Source organism: Trachemys scripta, chromosome 2 (genome assembly GCF_013100865.1).
Source record: "Trachemys scripta elegans isolate TJP31775 chromosome 2, CAS_Tse_1.0, whole genome shotgun sequence".
Lineage (NCBI taxonomy): Eukaryota > Metazoa > Chordata > Testudines > Emydidae > Trachemys > Trachemys scripta.
In genome coordinates this window covers 266,369,096-266,393,327 of record NC_048299.1, presented here as the reverse complement: position 1 = coordinate 266,393,327, position 24,232 = coordinate 266,369,096, and the positions used below count along the sequence as shown (strand labels likewise).

At 45.1% G+C, this 24,232-nt stretch overlaps 2 protein-coding genes across 4 annotated transcripts in view; both read right to left on the bottom strand.

The window, feature by feature from the left end:
* EFR3A (EFR3 homolog A) overlaps window positions 1-12,305 on the bottom strand; it is a 152,014-nt gene extending 139,709 nt beyond the window's left edge. For all 3 annotated transcript variants that reach the window (XM_034763629.1, XM_034763628.1, XM_034763630.1), the window contains exon 1: window positions 12,211-12,305. The gene's annotated coding sequence lies outside the window, so the exon portion shown is untranslated. The remainder of the gene's footprint in view (window positions 1-12,210) is intronic.
* Window positions 12,306-14,818: 2,513 nt separating this feature from the next.
* LOC117871681 (NADH dehydrogenase [ubiquinone] 1 alpha subcomplex subunit 8-like) lies at window positions 14,819-15,505 on the bottom strand. Its single transcript, XM_034759464.1, has one exon. The coding sequence runs from the start codon at window positions 15,452-15,454 to the stop codon at window positions 14,936-14,938; it is 519 nt and encodes a 172-aa protein (XP_034615355.1). The 5' UTR covers window positions 15,455-15,505; the 3' UTR covers window positions 14,819-14,935.
* Between the last annotated feature and the right edge of the window lie 8,727 nt (window positions 15,506-24,232).

Here is a 24,232-nt window from a genome sequence, read left to right as displayed (position 1 = left end):
CGGGGCCAGGACCCTGTGGAGGGTCCTCTTTTTTTATTTGTTAAGTATGGTAACCCTAGCCTAATGCTGAATTTTTAGGAAATTTTCTGCTAAAACAGTTTAACTGTTTCTGAGAACAAGCTTAGGAAAGACATTTTGCCCACATAAAAAAATTCTTACAACCTTTTCATTCAGAAGTTCTAGCACCCCCATGCTTTCGAACAGGCAGTGGAAATCTAAAGAGTCACCTTGGTGTGAGGAGTGTGCCTTTTCTCCCACGTCCACAGGGATAGGAAAGCTGCCAAGAGGAACCAGCCAGAGACAATGACTGGACTTTCTCTGTGATGACTGGCTATGTGCTCCAAACCTCCCCCTTCCTCAGTCTCTTCATTTTATGTCACTACAGTTGCCAGCTTTTTAACTGCATAAAACCAAATATCCTGCCCTGCCCCCACTTGCTCCATTCCCCCCTCCCCCAGTCGCTTGCTCTTCCCCACCCTCACTCACTTTCACCGGCTGGGGCAGCAGATTGGGGTGCCGGAGGGGGTAGGGGCTCTGGGCTGGGGGTGCAGGCTCTGGGTAGGGACAGAAATAAGGGGTTCAGGGTGCGGGAGAGGGCTCCGGGCTGACAGGGGGGTGGAGGACTCCAGCTGGGGGTGCGAGATCTGGGGTTTGGGATGGAGGAGAGGGCTCTAGCTGGGGCAGAGGGTTGGGGTGCAGGAGGGATGAGGGCTGTGACCGGGGTGTGGGCTGTGGGATGGGGCTGGTATGTTAGCAACAAGAAGATGATCAAGGAAAGTGTGGGCCCCTTAGTGAATGAGGGAGGCAACCTAGTGACAGAGGATGTGGAAAAAGCTAATGTACTCAATGCTTTTTTTGCCTTTGTCTTCCCAAACAAGGTCAGCTCCCAGACTACTGCACTGGGCAGCACAGCATGGAGAGAAGGTGACCAGCCCTCTGTGGAGAAAGAAGTGGTTCAGGACTATTTAGAAAAGCTGGACGAGAACAAGTCCATGGGGGCGGATGCCCTGCATCCGAGGGTGCTAAAGGAGTTGGCGGATGTGATTGCAGAGCCATTGGCCATTATCTTTGAAAACTCATGGCAATCGGGGGAGGTCCTGGATGACTGGAAAAAGGCTAATGTACTGCCCATCTTTAAAAAAGGGAAGGAGGAGGATCTGGGGAACAACAGGACAGTCAGCCTCACCTCAGTCCCTGGAAAAATCATGGAGCAGGTCCTCAAGGAATCAATTCTGAAGCACTTAGAGGAAAGTGATCAGGAACAGTCAGCATGAATTCACCAAGGGCAAGTCATGCCTGACTAACCTAATTGCCTTCTATAACAAGATAACTGGCTCTGTGGATGAGGAGAAAACAGTGGACACGTTATTCCTTGACTTTAGCAAAGCTTTTGATACCATCTCCCACAGTATTCTTGCCGGCAAGTTGATGAAGTATGAGCTGGATGAAGTGACTACAAGGTGGATAGAAAGCTGGCTAGATCGTCAGGCTCAAAGGGTAGTGATCAATGGCTCCATGTCTAGCTGGCAACCGATATCAAGCAAAGTGCCCCAAGGGTCGATCCTGGGGCCAGTTTTGTTCAATATCTTCATTAACAATCCAGAGGATGGCGTGGACTGCACCCTCAGCAAGTTTGCAGATGACACTAACCTGGGAGGAGTGGTAGATACACTGGAGGGTAGGGATACGATACAGAAGGACCTAGACAAATTAGAGGATTGGGCCAAAAGAAATCTGATGAGGTTCAACAAGGACAAGTGCAGAGTCCTGCACTTAGGATGGAAGAATCCCATGCACTGCTACAGACTAGGGACCGAATGGCTAGGCAGCAGTTCTGCAGAAAAGGACCTAGGGGTTACAGTGGACGAGAAGCTGGATACGAGTCAACAGTGTGCCCTTGTTGCCAAGAAGGCTAACGGCATTTGGGGCTGTATAAGTAGGGGTATTGCCAGCAGATCGAGGGACATGATCATTCCCCTCTATTCGACATTGGTGAGGCCTCATCTGGAGTACTGTGTCCAGTTTTGGACCCCACACTGCAAGGAGGATGTGGAAAAATTGGAAAGAGTCCAGCAGAGGGCAACAAAAATGATTAGGGAGCTGGAGCACATGACTTATGAGGAGAGGCTGAGGGAACTGGGAATGTTTAGTCTGCAGAAGAGAAGAATGAGGGGGGGATTTGATAGCTGCTTTCAACTACCTGAAAGGGGACTCCAAAAAGGATAGATCTAGACTGTTCTCAGTGGTAGAACAAGGAATAATGGTCTCAAGTTACAGTGGGGGAGATTTAGGTTGGATATTAGGAAAAACTTTTTCACTAGGAGGGTGATGAAGCACTGAAATGGGTTACCTAGGGAGGTGGTGGAATCTCCTTCCTTAGAGGTTTTTAAGGTTAGGCTTGACAAAGCCTGGCTGGGATGATTTAGTTGGGGATTGGTCCTGCTTTGAGCAGAGGGTTGGACTATATGACCTCCTGAGGTTCCTTTCAACCCTGATATTCTATGATTCTATGGAGATGACAGGTTTGGGGTGCAGGCTCCTGAAGGGAGTTTGGGTGCAGGAGGGGACTCCAGGCGGGGGCAGGGTGTTGGGGGTGGGTGGGTCCCCGGCGGCACTTACCACGGCTCCTAGGAAGCAGCCGCCAGGTCATTACGCTCCCTAGGTGTGTGGGCGGCCACGGAGGCACCACACACTGCCTTCACACCCGCAGGCACCTCCCCCGCAGCTCCCATTGGTTGCTGTTCCCAGCCAATGGGAGCTGCGGAGCTGGCACTCGGGAAGGGGGCAGCACATGGAGCCTCCTGGCCGCCCATATGCCATGGGGCTGTAAGGACCTGATGGCCACTTCCAGGTGCTGCGCGGAGCTAGGGCAGGCAGGGATCCTGCCTTAGCCCTGGGCCCCCACTCACCACCAACTGGACTTTTAACAGCCCAGTCAACAGTGCCAACCGGAGCCGCCAGGGTCCCTTTTCAACTGGGTGTTCGAGTCGAAAACCGGACGCCTGAGAACCCTCCACGTACCTTCTTCTCCCCTTCTCTTCACGCTCCCCCCCCCCCCGCATCCTCCTTCCTTTCAATGTCCTTTCTCTCTGCCTTTAGCTTATCCCCTCCTAACTAAACCCACCAGAGAGAGAAAATAAAATTGTGGAACTAACATATTTGTTGCCACCAGACTGTACACTCTGCTTGTGTGTTGTATGCCTTCCCTGACCATCTGTCTGTCTTGTCTTTTTAGTCTGTAAGCATTTCAGGGAAAGGACCATTGTTTTGTTCTGTTTGTACAGCTCCTGGTGCTTTGTGGTACTGGCCCAAAACTAGAGCTCCTAGCACTCCAATAATAAAAATAATAAATAGTGGGCCCACATTTGACCAACTTGTAACCTTCTGAAACACTTAAAGATTTGTTAGAGGCCAGCAACCAAATTCTCTGAAGATTCCATGTGCACCAGTAGTGCTGCATGCTGAAACAGCTCCCACATGCTACCCAGACCACACATCCACAATCCCCATGAAGCAACTGAGCCCGTTTCTTTCCAAGATTGCAGAGGCTGAACAAAACTTTCCCTGCAGTTGCTGGGAGCTGCTGTAGCTCTGATTATCAGAACTGAGAGCACAGGAAAGCCTCCCTTCTCTCAGCAACTAACTTGCTGGAACCCACAGAAAGAGGCAGGGGTCCTATGGAAAAAATATTGAATATTTAATTAAAAGTTATATCCTAACACATACGCACATAGGACTGAATTAAGTTTGCACAGGCAACCTTAATTCTGGCATTTTTATCTTTGAGTGCTTGACTAAGCAACCTTAATATTCTTTTATTTTAGTTTTTTATGTCATTATTTATGTACTGCTCCAGTGTGTACTAGGTGCTTTACATACATGCAAGACAGGTCTCCTGCCCCAAAGAGCTAATGTGTAACAAATGCAGTGTGAACTTTAGGTACTCAGCACTTTGGTGAGGGGGAAGGAGGCTGAAAGGCATTTGCCAAGCCATGGCAAAACATGACTGAGATTTACATCAACTCCCCAGCTGACGAGGCAGAGAATGGCCTAAAGTTCAACAATCTGCATCCTGCCTACAGTCACCGGGCACCTAGCTGGCAACCATAAACAACCTTCCAGAATCCCCATCACGAAACCGGCCAGCTTTCCCTGTTCATTGATGGACAAGGTCCTGAATAGATGGAAAACACATTATGCCACTGACAACTGTCCAGAGCTATGTGACATGGCAAATCACAAGGCTGAAGACCCATGGAAATATGAAAGGCCATTCCGAAGTTAGAGGGGATGTGCTGTTGGACCTGATATTCCCCCAGACTTGCTCAAAGATGCTTTGGAAGCAGTAAGCATCAGCCTGCAACAAATACTGTATTCTTCAAAGTGTGGGCATCTGGCAAAGTATCAACAGAATGGAATAATCATATCATAGTATCTCTGTACAAGGACAAAGGATCTCACACTGAGTATGGGAACTTCAGGACAATTTCATTGTTTTCAGTCCCTTGAACGGTATTTGCTCATGTTCTGCTTGGTAGGATGCAGATGCGCCTTGACAGAGGTCAACAATGGACACGGTCTTTAACCTCTGGCTGATCTTTACCAAGAATTTAACCTCCCACTTCACATGGCATATATCGACATCAAGGCGGCTTTTGATTTAGTCAACACTAAACTGATTTAGGTTAGCATTTTCACTCTCACTAAAAGAAGCTGGTGCCCCAGATAGTCTGATAAATCTGGTGCATGGGTCTTCACCCCGTGTGAAAGTCGTGCTGGTTAACAGCTTTCGCTGGATTTCTACACAACTTTGGGTGTGCGACAGAGATGCACTCTGACCCTGGCACTTTCCTAATATCCAGTCGATAGCTTGACAGACTTACTGCTCTCATATCAGAATCAACATTAGTTAAGAAACGTTCACCAACCAACACTACACTGATGAAGTAGCTTTGCTTGGGGAGAAGTCAGAGAATTTCAGTCCCACCCTCCAAGGTTTCCGGGAGGCTACCCACACTATGGGGTTGAACATCACATTCCAGAAGACCAAGGTCCAGAACCTTGGAGCTGGTCCACCACAATACCTGGTGAAGATGTGGTTCAAAACTATCATCTACCTAGGCTCCAAAGCAAAGTTCAGATGGTCAAAGCAAACCAGACATTCGCTGACAAAGACATCTCGTCACTTCCTGCATGAAGTTCACATCTCACTTACAGATACAAAAACATCTTCAAGCTGAGACAATGTTCTGGATCAATCAAACCCGTGTACTACCTATACTGATGTATGGATTAGAAACCTGGACTCTAATTATAGGCAGATTTTTGAATGGGTAGAGGCTTTCCATATGCGCTGTCAACACTGAATCCTGAACATAAAGTGGTTTGACTTAGGCGAAACATTATAATCTTGCTGAGAGATGCCTTCTTTCAATCGCTCATTATATTCAAAAGTGGCATTGTATGCTCTTCAGTCATGTTGTCAAAACACCCCAGCACACCATGCTCTCAAATTCCCCACTGATGCATGAAGGGGTGCACATCCTGACCCTACCTGGCACCTCTGCCCACTGGGCCACCACAGAGAGCTTTAGATCCTCAGGTTTGAGCTAGAACTGGGAACTTTCCTACACAATGCCTGGTCACAAATCTGAAGAACTGTGCCATGCTGATAGGTCAATAGAGGTGGTTTTGGAATAAACTGATAAATTAAACAGCAGTAAGTCACCAGGACCAGATGGTATTCCCCTAAGAGTTCTGAAGGAACTCAAATATGAAAGTGCAAAACTATAAATGTGGTGTGTAACTTATTGCTTAAATCAGCATCTGTATCAGATGACTGGAAGATAGCTAATGTAACATGATTTTTAAAAGACACTAATGAGACTATACTTCTAATTACAGGCCAGTAAGCCTATCTTCTGTATCAGGCAAACTGGTTGAAAATATAATAAAGAACAGAATTATCAGACACAGATCAAACGGATATGTTGAGGAAGAGTTAACCCGGCTTTTGTGAAGAGAAATCAAGCCTCACCAATCTACTAGAATTCTTGGAGAATGTCCACAAGCATGTGGACAAAGGTGATCCAGTCAATATAGTATACGTGAACTTTCAGAAAGCCTTGACAAGGTCCCTCAACAAAGGCTCTGAAGCAAAATAAGAAATAATGGAATAAGAGAGAAGGTCCTTTCATGGATCAGTAACTAGTTAAAAGATAGGAAATAAAGGTAGGAATAAACGGTCAGTTTTCACAGTGGAGTTAGGTAAATAGCCAGGTCCTCCAAGGATCTGTACTGGGACCAGTGCTATTCATCATAATCATAAATGAACTGGAAAAAGGGGTAAACAGTAAGGTGGCTAAGTCTGCATCCGATACAAAATGATTTAAAATCATTAATTCCAAAGCTGACTGGGAAGAGTTAGAAAGGGATCTCCCAAAACTGAGTGACTGGGCAACAAAATGGCAGATGAAATGCAATGTTGCTAAGTGCAAAGTAATGCACATTGGAAAACATAATCCCAACTATACATACAAAATGAAGGGGTCTAAATTAGCTGTTACTACTCAAGAAAGCTCTTGGAGTCGTTGTGGATAGTTCTCAACTTGCAGCAGCAGTCAAAAAAGCTAAGAATGTCAGGAACCATTAGGAAAGGGTTAGACAATAATACTGAAAATATCATAATGGCACTATCTATACCCATGATATGCCCACACCTTGAATACTGCATGCAATTCTGGTCACCCCATCTCAAAAAAACGCATTAGAAATGGAAAAGATACAGAGAAGGGCAACAAAAATGACTAAGGATATGGAACAGCTTCCATATGAGGAGAGATTAAAAAGCCTGGGACTATTCATCTTGGAAGAGAGACAATTAAGCGGTGATATGCTAGAGGTCTATAAAATCATGAATGGTGTGGAGAAAGTGAATAAGTAAGTATTATTTACCCTGTCATATAACACAAGAACCAGGGGTCACCCAATGAAATTATAGGCAGCAGATTTATCACAAACATAAAGAAGTACTTCTTCACATAGCACGCAGTCAACCTGTGGAATTCATTGTCCGGGGACGTTGTGAAGGCCAAAAGTATAACCAGATTAAAAATATATATATATGTTCTCTGAACATAGGTCCATCAATAGCTATTAGACATCATGGTCAGGGACACAACTCCACATTCTGGGTGTCCCTAAGCCTCTGACTGCCAGAAGCTGGGACTGGACCACACAATAACTACCCTGTTCTGTCCATTTCCGCTGAAACACCTGGCACTGGTATTTGCCAAAAGACAGGATACTGGGCTAGATGGACAATTAGTCTTATCCAGATTGTCATTCTTACACATGACACCATCAACCTATTCGCTCTGGCTAACGCAACAGTCCTCAGTAGACTATGCGTGTTTGATGATTATGATGTGTGAAGTGTACATGCTTTCAGTTTTAAGCAAAGAGCTTTAGGGTATGTCTATACAGCAAACAAACAAAAAAACCCACACCTCACGGCTGGCCCATGCCAACTGACTCGGGCTAGCAGGCCTCAGGCTGCGGGGCTGTTTCATTTCTCTGTAGACTTCCAGGCTCAGGCTGAAACCCAAGCTCTGGGACTCCCCACCTTGCAGAGTCCTAGAGCCCACGCCCCAGACCAGCCATCTACACAGCAGTGAGACAGCCCCGCAGCTGTGGTCGGTCAGCTGGCGTGAGTCTGAGTATAGTATAGCCGTGGGTGTCTAGTTGCTGTGAAGACATATGCTTAGAGCTATGACTCTGTCAGAATGCTGTTCTAGTCTGACAAGTGACTAAAATTGGTATGAGAGTTAGAAAGAGTACAACTTTACTGTCAGATCCCAGGTTGAATTTGAAGGACAGGCAGTTAGAAAAGCCATTCTTTAACTTTTAACCACACCAAATTTGATATAAATCCACAATACCATTTATTTTTATAGACTTTTTCATTATGCATAGTGAAGAACATATTTAATATTCCAATCAATTAATATTATTGTCTGTGCTGGCAGACCCCATCCACCTGAAAATAGCTGCTACGCAAACTCTAGAAAGCCACAAACACTGACTTTGTTACAGTCCAAAGTCTTTTGATCAGCATGCCCTGGAAGGCCAAAAGAGCTCTGCAGCAGGTTAGTGCGAGGTGGGCTCTTACAAGCTAAAAATGTCACATACCATATTCCACAATTCCAGATTCAATCTCCCCTCCTGTTGCCATACATTCCAGGAGAATTACTACAGCCTTTGGGCTGAAGTAAATCAATCAGTGCAATGCCCAGTAATTATAGCTCTAGGCTCAGCCTCCAATCAGCCAACTAGAAATTGCTATGTTAATTTGAAATGTGAGAGAGACGGTCGGGAGGAATAGTAATACTTCCTTCCTTCTTTTACTGTCCTTAACCAACTAGTCTATTTGATCCCACAACAAAGTCACAATCCTGAGTCTGTGGGAGGAAATGTAGTATTGTGATTCAGATACAGGAACGGCAGGCAGATCTGTATTTTTATTAACAGCTCTTTCACAAGCCTTGTGAGACACTAATTTTGGATTTCCCAACTTGGGATTTCTAGGGTTCTTTTTCAGAAGGGATGAACAGCCCCTAAGTCCAAATAAAGATCATGATATAGGTGCTCAGTACCTCTGAAAAATCAGGCAGTAGGCAGCTCAAGTTGGGTACCCAAGAACTGAATAATTCAAAATTACTGTTCACTTGTACATTTTGCCTTTCACCTCTCTTCAAGTTCCCCATCAGCAATATTGAGATAATGTGTCACCCAGGGGTATTTGTGAGGCTAAATGTATTTTTTTGTAAAGCAGACAGAGATCCTCAATAGGTATTACTGATATATATGTACAAATATTATGACACTGTTTCCATGGAAACAATCACAAATGCAGCCTTTGTATGCTGCAGAATCAATTCAAAAGAAAAACTGATTGAAAAGGAACAAGCCCATTTTTAAACAAATCTTCAATAATTATGAAACATGGCAAGAAAATGTATGAAACAAGTGGATAAAAAGGAAAGTTTTCCCCATGTAGTTGACAGTCACAAAGCTAACATGCTCATTCACAAAAAAAGAAGCCTAAAAGTGCCATAGTACTGGCAATCATCTTATTTCACCCTGATATGATGCTCCTACGCTACTCAGTATGCCAGCCATCAGTTTCCATTTCTCTCAGAAAGGCCCATCTCTGAAAGTGCCACCTCAGAATTTAGCTATCAGCATAAAATAGTAGAGAAGCACCATATTAAAATAAAATCAACTGAAAGCACTGATAAAAATACCATTTAGATATTTTAATCACATAAAAACGATATAAATTGATTAGAGGGAAACCACACATTTTGGAACAAAATATACTACTGGAATTGCTTAAGATTCTTTGAACAGCTGTCATCTACTTACTTTTGCTTTCTATGCTAAACTATGCTAATTCTAGTCATAGACATTTTTATGTAAACCCCCCTATCATTAGCCATTTTAGTGATGTCAAAATACAATGTTAAATGGCACAAAATTCATGAAACAGTTTATTTTCATTTCCTTTAAAGCTTATGGAGCCAGAACAATGGCAATATATTTCCTTAACGGGTCTCTGATACACCAACCAATCTGAAAGTCATCAGTGTTACTAACGTGGACACCTACTAGCACCCACTGCAGTTAGGAACGTAAACAATTTCCTTCATAGAGTCACAGAAATTCAGGGCTGCAAGGAACCTCAAGAGGTCATCTATACCATCTCTAACAGGTCTTTATATAACCTGTTCTTAAAAACCTCCAATGCCAGGGATTATACAACCTACCATAGTAATCTAGTCCTATAGTTAGAAAGTTTTCTTCATAGTTAGCCCACTACAAACAAGTAACTGATTGTGAGATTCTTCGGTATTTTATCTCTGCCCCAAGAGGATTTTCTCCACTCCCCCACCCTTGGAGCGAAGTCTGTATTTGAGTGGGAAAAATGGCGTGGAGAAAGTGAATAGAGAAGCGCTATTTACCCCTTCATGTAACACAAAAACCTGCTGCCTGTTAATTTCACTGGGTGATTCCTGGTCCAAAACATAAGGAAGTACTTCTTCACACAACATACAGATCACCTGTGGAACTCATTGCCACAGGCTGTTGTGAAGGACAAATCTATGGCCTTGGCTACACTTGCGGATTCACAGCGCTGCTGCGGCAGCGCTGTGAAGCGCGAGTGTAGTCGCGCCGCCAGCGCTTGGAGAGCTCTCTCGCAGCGCTGCAAGTACTCCACCTCTCCGAGGGGAATAGCTTGCAAAGCTGCGAGCGAGCGTGCAGCACTGCAGGCTCTGATTACACTGGCGCTTTACAGCCCTGCACTCACTGCGCTCAGGGGGGGTGTTTTTTCACACCCCTGAGCGCAGCAAGTGCAGCGCTGTGAATTGCCAGTGTAGCCAAGGCCTATAAAAAAAAAAAAGAATTAGATAAGCTCATGGGGGATAGGTCCAAGAATGGCTACTAGCCAAGATGGTCAGGGACACACCCGATGCTCTGGATGTCCCTAAACATCTAACTGCCAGAAGCTGGGACTGGACCACAGGGGATCACACAATTACCCCCCTTTGTCCATTCCCTGTTCATTCATTCATTCCATTGAATGAACCTGGCACTTACCACTGTCAGAAGACAGGATACTCTGCTAGATAGACCATTGGTCTGACCCAGCATGGCTATTCTTATGTTCTTAGTGATTCCATTTTATTAGACCTGAAACAGAAGGTACACTAGCATAGGGGTAAGAGAAAGAGAGGGAAATGGGGGAGGAAGTTTAACATCTTCCAACATTATACTATTTGAAACTAGAAAATCAATCACTGCTTTTAAATGCTATCTTATTTGCAAATTAATTATCTTCAGTTCCCACTTTTAACACTTTTTTTTCTGAATGAGCAATCACAGACCTACCAACTCACTCATTTTGGCAGATTTTAGAGTGTCTTTTCCTCCTGTGAAGGATTTAATAGTGTGTTTCAAAAGCAATTTAAAGTCTCACTCAGTGAAGTTCTCCCACTGTAATGGCCCTACAATCCGTATTTTAATCCCCCAAATTTGTAATTTCTCAGTAGTAATTTTATGTAAACATTTTAGTGCCTATTTACAGAGTCTTTCAACAGACAGTCCCTGTACTGCAGTCCATCATACCATAAACAAATTCCCCCCCAAAGGTCAAGTTTAGTCTCTATAATACACCAGCCCCAGAGAGATAGATGGAAAGCTATCACATAGTTACTGACAGTAACAAAAAATTGTGTAACTTTCATTTAACACTACACAGGTCAGATCTGCATGGTCACACCTCACTGTCATGTGTTGCCATGACACAATCATCATAAGAGTGTCAGACAAGCAAATGACATTTGTTAGCATTAAATGGATTCACTGAACATTCACAGCTTGACAGCATGCTACAATATTTGTATCATGGTGTTTTGTCAATACTACACAAGACAGACCTACATTTATACCATATCAGATCACTAAAAAAACCCCCACAGAGAACCTCCTGATCACAGGCCTGCATCCAGACACTACAGTACCAAGGGACATAGTAGTGTCACAGGCCTATTTGATCCTACTAGTAGAGCCAGTGTAAACCTCACAACACAGTATCTGGGAGCTGTTGCGTGATGAGTTTGCTGCCCCTTTCCACCGCAGCGCCCGGGGGTCGGTCACTCGCTGTGGACACGGGCGTGGGGAAGCCACAGCACGACTGGGGAGGACGGCTAGCAGCCAGCGCAAACTTTGCAACACAGCCCCGCACACCGGTGTTTGGGGACACCTCGAGCGCGCTGCGACGTGATTTCACGCCGAGTGACTTCCCAGCCCCGCAGAGCGCCGCGCGCGGCTTGCGGACGCTACGCGAAGGTTAGCTGGGTGCCCCAGGGTGCGGCACACCAGGAGCTCGGGAACTGCGGGGCGGGGATCAGGCCTGAGGATACAGGCTGGGGGGGGGGCGCTCATGGCTCCCCGCACGCTATTCACCCCCCTGCCCCCGGTTCCCAACAGGGAACCCGCCTCACACCGCCCGCCCGCCGGGTGCCGCAGCCTCCGTGCGGAGCCACAACCCCGCCCGCCTTAGCCTCGCTTCTGCTGCCACCGCCGCCCTTCGCCTCAGCCCGGCCCCGCAACCCTCCGCCCCGCGCTTCCTCTCCCTCACACACTCACCTCAGCCACGACTCCTCTTCCTCGGCTTAGCCGCAGCCATGTTGCCCCTCCCCCTATGAAGGCTGCCGCTACGCTGGCGCGCGGAGCCCTGTGGGAGTGGTAGTTCTTTGGGGGAGGGCTCCTCGCCTTCCGGGATGACTGTCGCGGCCCAGTCTCCTAGTTACCCCGCGAGGCGCGACCCCTGGCACAGAGGCTGCCTAGCCCCAGGCGCAGCCCTGCCGCCGCTGAGGGTCACTGGGGGAAACCGGGTGGGCAGGGCAGCTCAGGCCTACAAATCCCAGCATGCTGTGCGAACGATACAGCGCCGGCCTTGTCCCCGCCCCGCCCCTATTCTGGCCCCGCCCATTTCCGAGCCCAGCTGTGGCCCCCTCCCCTCCGTCCCCTTTTGCGTGTAACGGCTCCCGGGGAGGTGCGGGGCAGCGGCTGTCTCCAGCCACCCGGCGTTGCTGCGTGAGTGCAGGTCCCTGGTCAGCATTAGCTGCGTCTACCTCACTTCATCCCCGACCTGCCATTGCAGGGACCGTGGGCACTGGCGCACCTGGTCGCTCCCACTGCCTGCGCGCCCTGCAGAAAACCCACAGTCGCTGCCAATCGGACTGGGGGAAAGCGCTTGCTGGCCCCACGTGTGGCGATCAGGGCCTGAGTGTGTCAGCAAGAACCAGCCTGCCAAGCACCTGCAAGAGAGACTCTGCGGTGGCACCTCAGGGCACTGACCCTCCTGTCCACTGTCGCATCTCCCGACCTGGCCATTGCTGGTACTTCAGAGGAAGGAAACAAAAAAACTCACCCAAATACACTTGGCGGCATGGGATTCCTTCCTGAACCCTAAGGGTCGCCGGCTGAAGCCTGGACATATGAGCTTTTAGGCACATAAATCAGAAATGAGTCTTAAGGCTGCTGAGTCCTGCCCCTACCAGCACAAGCCACGCCATCATTCATTTGCACTCATAAATTTGTCTAGCTCACTCTTAAAACTAAGTTGTTTGCTCCCCCTCCCCCCAACTATTAGGAAGCTGTTCTAAAACCTCACTCCTCAGAGTTAAAATCTTCTAATTTGCAGCCTGAATTTCATAGAATCATATTAGGTGGAACCATAGGTGGTGGAATCTCTATCCTTAAGGTTTTTAAGGCCCAGCTTGACAAAGCCATGGCTGGGATGATTTAGTTGGTGGTGTTGGCCCTGCTTTGAGCGGGGGGTTGGACTAGATGACCTCCTGAGGTCTCTTCCAACCCTAATCTATGATTCTATGGCGTTGGCTACACTAGCACTGTACAGCGCTGCAACTTGCTGTGCTCAGGGGTGTGAAAACGCCCCCCGCCCCCGAGTGCAGCGCTGTAAAGCGCCAGTGTAATCAGCGCTTGCAGTGCTGCACGCTATTCCCCTCGGAGAGGTGGAGTACTTGCAGCGCTGTGAGAGAGCTCTCTGGCAGCGCTGGCGGCGTGACTACGCTCGCACTTCACAGCACTGCCGCGGCTACACTTGGCAGCCAAGTGTAGCCAAGGCCTATAAGAGGCTGAGCAGGAACAGGGCCTTGGGGTGGAACACAGATGGGGCCACAGATGGGGTGGAACACAGATGGGGCCACTCCCCCACTCCTCAGGAGCTTCCAGTGGCAGTGCTGTAAAGGCAGCAGGACAGCACGCCTCCAAAGGGAGGTGTGCCGCATCCAGCATTTCTCGCCCTGTTTGGGGTGGCTTAACCTCCCCAAGCCTCTTATATCTGCTGCCGATGAGCAATTATGTCCATTCTCAGCCTTCTTACTAGGCTAAACAAGCCAAGCTCCTCCAGTCTCCTCTGGCCCTACATTCCCTTGGACGTCCTAGTAGCCCTTCTCTGCACCTGTTTCAGTTCAAAGTCATCTTTCTTGAACATGGATATCCAGAATTGTACATGTTATTTCAAATGAGGTCTTATCAGTGCTCTATACAACGACATTAATACTTCCCTATCCTAGGGTGACCAGATGTCCTGATTTTATAGGGACAGTCCTGATTTTTGAGTCTTTTTCTTATATAGGCTCCTATTACCCCCCACCCCCATCCCAGTTTTTTACATTTGCTGTCTGGTCACCCTACCCTATCCCTATTGGAAAATCCTTGCCTAATACATCCTAAGATTGTATTCATCTTTTCACGGTGTTACGGGGAAACTTATGACAGGAGATACCTTTATAAAGGACCCCCTCCCAGACAGGCCCATTTACCCTGAATTAGTATCTATCACCTATGGTCATACCAATAATTATTACTCACTCTAAGGAATAAAACAAAAGGGATTTATTAACAAAACAGCTCAGTGGTTTAATGAACAACAGAGGAATAAAGATAGATATTTCTATTATATTGCACTGATGTAAGCAGGAGACAACAGAAAACCAGATGGGATCAGCAAACCCAGGAACCCCTTGAGAACCAGGACCAGGAGCCTCAGGAGAACACGCCACCACTGGATCAAGTCACCACTGGTTTGGATACAGAACCACTCGATGGCAGGAACAGATAGGTGTCTTCTTCTTCGATGTTACCACAAATGACCACAGGCTACCTCTAGGGCAGACAGCAACTGGCGCACTGTGTTGAACTCTTATATATTTTCCTGGTTTTTTTGTTTTTTTTTTTTTTGAATTATGGGTTTTTTAATCATTAAGGATTGCATCCAATACACACTGGACAAGATAATTTACATTTGCAAAGAAGAGCTTACTATAGAGTTGTCGGTCCCATTTTACCAGTTCCAGAAAAAAAGCCTGCTGCCATATTTAGCAGGCTTCAAATCTCCTTCAATGGGCGGATTTGGCTCTGGTCTTGGTCTGGAATGATAGACATTCTCAGGGATAGGTCGGTCGGTCTGCACTTTTGTGACCTTCGACAGCTCTCCCAGATCAGGTCTCACCCAGCCCAAGTTCTCCAGCACACAATTATCAAATGCCAGCTGCTGTTTTCGGCAACGACGAAGCTCTTGAAGGTTGGTATAATCAATACAAGTCCAGTATTCAGTAAAAGGTTCTGCACAGTGAGCCTTAATCTTCCTGAAAAACTCCAGTGCACATTGATTGACTTGCTTCCCTTCCTTTAGGCATTTCCGGGGGTCCTTCTCCTCCCAGCGGCACAGCATGAACTCCTTGTTGGGCTTGTCGCATTGCGAGCCGTAGTGATGGGCTGCCGCTTTCAGCACCGAGGAGCTGACGCTCACCTCCTGCACATCGAGCTCCTCCAGCGAGGGCACCTGCAGCGAGCCCGGCATGGCGCTAGCCCGCGCCCCGGTCTCCTTGAGCTCCCCTTCGGCGCCCTCCCGGCAGATTTTCCTGCCTTTTCCTTCAAATTTCCTGCCCCTGACTCTGTTACTAGGCGGAACTCCCTTAAGCTTACTCAATCAAAAATAAGCAACAAAGAAAAGAGCGTCAAGCCAAGAAACAAGAAGGCAAAACAACATGGAGGGTAACAAAAACAAAACAAATTTTCTGAAAATTCCTAACAACAGCTGCATCACCTTGGTGGCTCATAGTCATCCTGTGATTGACACACACATACATGTCTCTCTCCTCTATTGCTTCCAGCTGATGATCCCCCCCAGCCTGTAGCAGAAATGATTATTATTAGACCCTAAGTTCTTGTTCTTACACTTTCTACTATTCAATTTCATGACATTTCCATCATGTCAGTCTTCAAACTCATCCAGATCTTCCTGTATAATATCCTGATCCTCCTCTGCATTGATGATGTCTCCCAACTTCTTTATCTTTGGAAAATTTCAGTTAGTACACACCTACTTTTTGTGCCAAGGTTATTAATAAAATATTGAATAAGATTGGTCCCAAGACCTATCCTGGAGGAACTCCACTAGTAACATCACTCCAGTCCAATAATTCACCTTTTCAGCACAACCTGTTGCTTTCTCCCCTTTAGCCAGTTCCTCATCCACTTTACCATTCTTGTACTAATCCTCATCTTCTGTAACGTAACTAATATTTTTCTGTGTGCTGCCATGTCAAATATTTTACTTAGCTAAGATATCAGTTATTTTCTCAAAGAAGGGAATCAGGTTAGTCTGGCGTGATCTACCTTTAGTCTTAAATTACCTTACTTTATACATCTGTGGGAGCTGGCAGCACTCGAATGGACACACATTCACTGGGAGTAGACACGGGAGTTCAAAAATTAAAGACACAAAAACCCGTGATACATATACAATTATTTTTGGACCATTCTCATAATTTTTATACTTTTGAGGTTGGCAATACAGTAAATAATAAAGTAGTGAATCTCCTGTATTCTGAAGGTTTCTATAAACAGTAAATGTCTCTGAAGCACACTTGGGATTAGAGAGTATTTCACAAGTAGTTCAAACAGTATTACTGGAGTGGGTGGGTGAGGTTTTTGTGGCTTACAATGTGCAGGAGATCAGGCTAGAATGATGATCATGATGGTCCCTTCTGACCTTATAGTCTATGAGTATGCTGTAGGACATTTGGTCGCTACTTTTGTCCTTGGTCCTTTAACATCAATATCACTGGTGATTTCTAGTTGATTTTTGAAATGTAAAAGGAAAATTATTATAATGGTTGCAGCCATCTGTTGAAAATACAAACCAACTCTGTGAAGGTATTCTGCTTTCAACACATATCAGCTGCGGCTTTGAGTCCAATAAGCAGTCTTCTCATTCTGCCACCAATCACCTACAAACAGTCTGCTCACCGTATTGAAATACTTCATTCCAGTCACAGTGATCTTTCAGATAGTGGACTGATGTCTCACTTTCCTATTAGCTATGCAAAAGAGAATAGTGGCACTAGCCTAGTTCTTGGTGTTTATGCAAGTAATTCTACAGACTACTTGCATGAGTAAGGATTTCTGAATCATACCCTGCATTTGTAATTAATAACTTTCAGACCCACGGCTCCATTCCTGATACAGACTCCCTGTTTACCAGGCTGGGAGGGCACAAAAAAAAAAGAAACATATTTGTGTTTGGAAAATCCTAGGGAATTGTTTACTTATGTTGATTGTATAAAATACATTTCAATATCATTTATAATTGTTAAACTGACATCATCTGCTATTTAAAATATAAACACCACAGTTATGTTAAATGGTGGGATAATTTGAAGATGATTGATTTGTTTTTAAATATACCTGTTATAGCTGTAACTAAATGAAGTATGTAGTAACTAACATGTTGTTAAATAGTCTAGCTTTATAGTTTAAAAACATTTACTAATTCAGTTTTGGCATAACAGAGAGTTGTTGACTATACCTCAGCACAGACTCTGGACTTTGTGTTGTCAGGTAAGTGTTATGTAAGGAATAAAGAATTTAATTATTGAATGCAAGTATTTCCTATTTTGATAAAAAGAACAAATCAGCATCCAGTCATCTGCCCATCTAACAATACCTCTACTTCTACTCCTGAATCGCTGACCATGTCTAACACTGAAATCGAGGTTGTGTACCTAAAAAGATTAATAAAGAAAAGAGAAAAGCAACTATATATAGAAACAGGGAAGCCTCCTTGGACTCTACTGCACTCAAAAGCAAAACACTCTGCAAGTGAACCAGAAGTGGCCTTTCCCCCAGGCATTACTAAAGAGGAACTCAATAGTCTATTGACTTCAGTAGTTTGACAGCAGTAATTCCCTATTTTCTAATTAAATTAAATGTAAGGCCTGGTCTGCACTATAGCGTTAGGTCTAAGCGAGGCAGCCTACATTGACTAACTGTAAGCATCTATACTAATCCAGCCAATGTAACTCGCCCACTACACTGACTTCTTAACTCCACCTCCGCTAAAGGCATAACGCTTATGGCAATGTAGTTAGGGCAATGCAGTGTGAGTGTAGACACTCCATTACTTACATCGACTTTAGTGGCCTCTAGGAGGTGTCCCACCATGCCCCATTGTGACCGCTCTGGTCACCATTTTCAACTCCATTACCCAGTGGTCAGGTACACAGATACAAGCCCCTCCCCTTTGAAAGCCCCACGAATTTTAAATTCCAGTTCCTGTTTGCTCGGCATGGAGAGCTCACATAGGAACTGCCTAGCTGACCATGCCTGCTCCACATACCAAACGTGCTCCTGCCTGGAGTACACAGGAGGTGGTGGATCTCCTGGGTCTGTGGGGAGAAGAGAATGTGCAGGCACAGCTCCAATCCAGCCATAGAAACATTGATATCTATGAGCAGATCGCTCGGGGCTTGCGGGAGAAGGGCTACAACAGGGACACACAACAGTGCCCCCTGAAAATCAAGGAGCTGCGGCAGACATACGAGAAGGCCAGGGAGACAAACAATTGCTCTGGTGCGGAGCCGCAGACATGCTTCTTGGGGGAGACCCCACTACTGCCAAGAGCCCCCTGGATATTCCAGGGAAGCTGGAGTCACGGGCCCCCAAAGTGCACAGTGAGAAGGAGGTGTTAGACGTGGAAGAGGAGGAGGAGTATGGGGGACAGACAACTGCGGGATCCAGTGGTGCGGCAATCAGAACCTCTTTCTGACTCCAGAGCAGTTGAGCCAGTCCCTACCATCTAGCACCAGCGAGACTGATACGGGGGAAGGAACCTCTGGTAAGTATGCAGTTTGCTTTGATATTGCAGGGACACATCTGTTCATTTCCTATTTTTTTAATCAGGCTAGAAGAGGTAGTGAAATAACCAATAGAGGTAGAGTTGCTATCTGCTTTTCATTCCCCTGTGCAGCTAGGCAGAGGGGGTCTAGGGAACAGTTTGTTTATGTGCACCGGGATGCCCCATGAATCCTCATAGAGATCTCGAAGAAACTTTCCTGGAAGGAGTCTGCAATCCTCTGCTAAAGGTTTCTGGGGAGGGCTGCCTTTCTCATGCCAGTCAACAATTATGTCAGCAGGCACCATTGCAGCACACAGGCTAGCAGCATAGAGATCCAGTCTACGGCCAGATGTGAGCAGGAGCTGTTCCCTTTCATCCTCCATTACATCTTAGGAGTAAGAGATCAGGTAAAATCACCACTGCCTGTGGAAAACGGTGCCAGTATTCAATGCAATTGTCCTATCTGCAAATACTGGTTGCCTGTGTACTCTCCCCACGTATTGTCCCAAATTGCCTCCTTCTCTTCCTCACCATGGCTGGGACTGCTGCCATGATCTATGAATTTAATTACGGCAGCAGCTGTATGCTGATGTTAACTTTGGTCAACTTAATTTGACAGTGTAGACATACCTTAGTTCACATTAATAAAGAAGCAGGGGAATTTTCAATTTCCTAAGCATGCAGTAAAAGGTACCTTAGCTAAAACTGTCAAGGGAAGTTCAAAAAGGGGGATCAAATGGTGCAAGATGGCCAATGCAGTACATGAGTTCTGCTCAAGAAGTTTCTGAGTTTGTGAAAAAAAAAAAAAAAAACAACAGTGAGGTTGATTCCCCCTTGCACCAGTGTAAACCAAGAGTAACTCCATTATACACTGGTGTAAGTGAGAAGATAATTAGGCTCATAATGTTTCTTGTCACATGGTTTTAATGTAGATTTAGCATAGAGGAGATTAGCTAAGGAGCTGTACAGTGTCCATAAGATAAGGGCTGTAGCCATCCAAATTCACTTGTTTGGCTACCAGTAAGATGGAGCAGATTTTAAACAAGCATATTCACAGATGTGAATATTTTTTAGTCTTTACAATCAGATTCTAATCAGATGACTTTTTTGAGGCTTTATTTTAAAGTCTATTTTTTCTAGCCAAAATATACTGTTTTTTCCTTGATGTTTTTGTTTATATGAATTAACAAATATTTTGTTACAATATTTTCTAAAAGATTGAATTTAGACCGGAGAGAAGATATGCCTACAAAGAATAGTTAAAATACAGGAATCAGATCTACCATGATGGATTCTGGCTGGCTTTGTAGTCCAATAGCTTCATAGTCAAGATCCAAAGACAGCAGCGAGCTCTTGGAAATGAGCTTCCCCAATCCTCTCCACTGGCTCCCTGCAGATCCTCACCCCACTCTTTTCCCCACATAGCGCCCTGGGTGACAGCAATATCCCCTCCAGAGCCACCTCTAGGGGGGCAGAAAAAATGGATTCGGGGGTGGGAGCAGAATGACCAGATGTCCCGATAAAATCGGGACTGTCCTTATATTTAACCCTTTGTCCCGCGTCCCAATCAATGTACGATCGGGTCACCATTTGTCCCGATATTCAGGTAAGGAGGCAAACGGGAGGGAGGCGCTGACCCTGTGGGTGCTCCGGGGCTGGAGCACCAACGGGGAAAAATTGCAGCAAAGTTCCCCCCGCCTCACCTCCTTCTTGCCCCCTTCCCCCAGCATGCCGCATCCCTGCTCCTCCCCCCTTCCAGTGCTTCCTACCACCTAACAACTGTTTGGCGGCGCTTAGCGCTTTCCGGGGGAGGGGGAGGAGCAGGGATGCGGCGCGCTCAGGGGAGGAGGCGGAGAAGAGGCAGGGCAGGGGTTGGGATTTGGGGGAAGGGGGTGGAATAGGGGCGGAGCGAGGGCGGGACAGGGGTGGGAAGAGGCAGAGGGTGGGCGAGCACCCACCCGGCAGAGCGGAAGTTGGCACCGTAGGGGTGAGTGGCGGATGGGGGGTGAAGAGGCGAGCGGGCAGGGAGGCGAGCGATGGGTGGAGGACTGAGGTGGGATGCAGCAAGCCAGCGTCAAATCAGGGGATGAGGAAAGGCGCAGTGGGGGGGGCGAGCGGGAAGGGAGTGAGAACTGGGGCAGAGTGGGGGCGGAGCCTGGGAGGAGCAGAGGTGGACTGTAGGCGGGGCTGATGGCACCCCAATGTGTCCCGATATTTTAGTGTGGTGATCTGGTCACCCTAGGTGGGAGGGGGGCGACTCAAGAATTTTCAGGAAGTGCTGAGCACCCACCCTCAAAAAATTAAGTGATTAATTTAAAATCCTTAAAGTGATTCATATTGGGTGACCAAAAATTGCACTCAGTAACACTAATAGCTTTTGAAAATGATGGTCATACATATTTAAATACATATATACACACATAATGCAGTCTATATGCATAACAGCGGAATAAAGTTAGATATTTCTATTACACTGTATTGATGGGCACAGGACGTGCTCTATTAATCTATATCTTGTTTACAGTCCAGTAATATTTTTATCATATAAATGATCCAGATTTTGTTGTGTTTGCTAAAGCCAGCATTTTGATTTGCCAGTAATTCCCCTAAAGATACAAGAAAACTCATTGTCAATGTGATCAAATGAGGGAAAAGGTCATTTTAGTTACATTTCACAAATAGTGCTTTATGTTTTCCTCTGGCATCTGGAATGTTTGTAGTGATAATTTTTCTTATAGATTAGAATAACTTTGATAAATTTAGAGTTTTTTTCTTTTAGGAATGCTTATGTTTATAAAAGATAAATGGTTTCATTATAAAATATTTAAATCCAAAGTTAAAATCTTAAAATTTAGTTTGCTGATTTGGTGGGGGGTGGTTGGAATGGAATTATAGTTACTTCACCAGTGGAGAGTGGGAAACAATATATTAAATATGGTTTGTTATATGCAGAGTTCCTGCAGTGTTAGCCATTACTAGAGCTAACTATGTGTGGATCACACTACATTCCTCCCCCTCCCCCACTCATGCCCCCTGATGAGAGATTGTATATATTAGTCAAATTTCCAATCCCTTTTCACAGAAGCTGGAACTGATGTACTTGTGCATATTCTACATATCTCCACCTGAAGCAATTTCTTCCTCCTGCTGTGCAGTAAAACAGTAATGTCAGAATTTTTGAGTACCATAATCTCCAAAAGAAAAAGAAGCTAATTATTCTCTTCCATTTTCAGTCTCAACTAGACTTTTCTGAGAATTGATTAAAGCCCTGTAGAAAAGAATGAACATGTTCCTTTTTGCTACGAAGACCATTTCTTCAGCACTGTTTTGTATGCAGAATACTTCACATTATGTTCTTTATAACAAAAATGATTTTTTAAAAGATTGTGTAGTTATAGCCTATTGCAAGAAAGTACTGCAGTCAGACAACATAGTGTCATGTACACGATAATGATACACTACAAATTTCTGAAAGGTTTGCAGGACACAATCTGCACCGAGAAAAAAAAAATGTCGCTTCAAACTACAGTGGGCCAGATCCTCAGCTAATATAAATGGGCTCTACTAAAATTAATGGAGTTATGCTGATTTATACCAGCTAACAATCTGGCCTGGTAGGTCAAAAATACTTCCAAAGTATATACAGATAATGGTACAGAGAAAATTTAGATGTTTGTTTTGTGTGTGTGTGATAGTCAGGATTTCAAGCTATTCTGGGAGCAAAACTGAAAGAATAAAACCCCTTGCAGCTTTCTTAAATTGCTATCTGAAATCAGATCAGTTGGGGGGGGGGGGAATAGCTCAGTGGTTTGAGCATTGGCCTGCTAAACCCAGGGTTGTGAGTTCAATCCTTGAGGGGGCCACTTAGGGGTCTGGGGCAAAACTCAGTACTTGGTCCTACTAGTGAAGGCAGGGGGCTGGATTCAAGGTCCCTTCCAGGTCTAGGAGATAGGATATCTCCTTTAATTTAGTTTAAAGGATAAATCTTGTCTGGATCTAAAATGCCTTGGAACATGAAAGATACAATGTCTGCCAGTTTATGTCCAAAATTTAGGTTTTATAAAGGGAAAAAATGGAGAGTCTCATGATTTTTTCTTAAATATAAAAAATAAGTAATAACTATATTTATGGTGCTTTCCAACATTAACTAATTAATCAGTCTTCCCAATCCCCCTGGTAAATAGGTAAGCAGTATTATATCAAGTGTACAAATGGGCAAATTATGACAAATTTATGCTAGGTTTTTATCTGTGCCCCATATGTAATGGGTGAATCAATGACGTGAGGGGATCACAAAGGAGCGGTTTGTGACTCCTGATTTTGGGTGACCAAAGTTAGGCAGTTAATTAAGTAGCCTGATTTTCAGAGATGCTGCATATGAGCGGTTCCCATTGATTCTAGGCACTCAAACTGGAATTTTTTGGTTTCAGTGACCTAGAAAAAAATGGGACTGATAATGCAATGCGCTGAGTCCCTCCCACAAGGTCCTATGTCCTCTCAACTCTAGGTAACTTCAGTGGGAGTTGAAATTTATCTGACATTCCCAAATTAATCTGAATGTCAAACTACTGTATGAAATACTATGCATATTGTTGCCCCTTTTTGATCTTAGTGGCTACTCACAATTTGGAGCTCTGGGGATGTTCCAGCTGGGAGTAGAAATTGGTGATAAACAAAACTGCATCAAAGAAATATCTATTTAGAAAGAATGTCCAAAGCCCTTTTTTCTCTGAACACCAAAGGAATCAAACAACAGGAAACAGCTTCTTTTGCTCACAGTTTTCAGCCTGATCCCTTGACTCAAAAACGTCTCCTCATGTTTCTTTCAGGGTCAGACACCACGTTTTCAGTTGCTCCTTCTGACTGGCTGTATTTCGCTCTGGTCTTCTGCTTCCCCTTGCCCACCTAGCCAAAACAATACTCAGCAAAACACCTGGGTGAGTTCACATGCTCCTTTTGTCCTAGGTGGAGGCTTATCCTTACAGTTATGTTAACTGAAGTGTGCATTCACACCTATCAATCTCCATGAAGTTTTAACTCAACACGTAACAATTTTTCACCCAGCTCATAACTATATATTTAAATGGATCTTACTTTTTTTTAAAAATCATGATTTTTTAAATGCTGATTATTAATACCTGTGAACTCTCAAATCACTGTGTGGATTCTGTTCAGCAGGTCTGCTCACAGGATCAAATTCTGATTTTATATTCCCACATGAATACTCACTGATATAAGTGAGGTTGCATACATGTGAATAAACTGAATTTGGCCCAGAGTTTTTAGTTATAGTGACAGTTTTGCAGAAGGTAAAACAAATCTATTGCTTGATCGTACTCTGTTTTTTTCTTGATATGATTTGGCAGAAGAGAAGATATAACATTTACACCACAGATTTAATCCAGCTCAGGAAACACTTACAGTTGTAAATACAGAAGCATACATAACCCTTTCTAACCA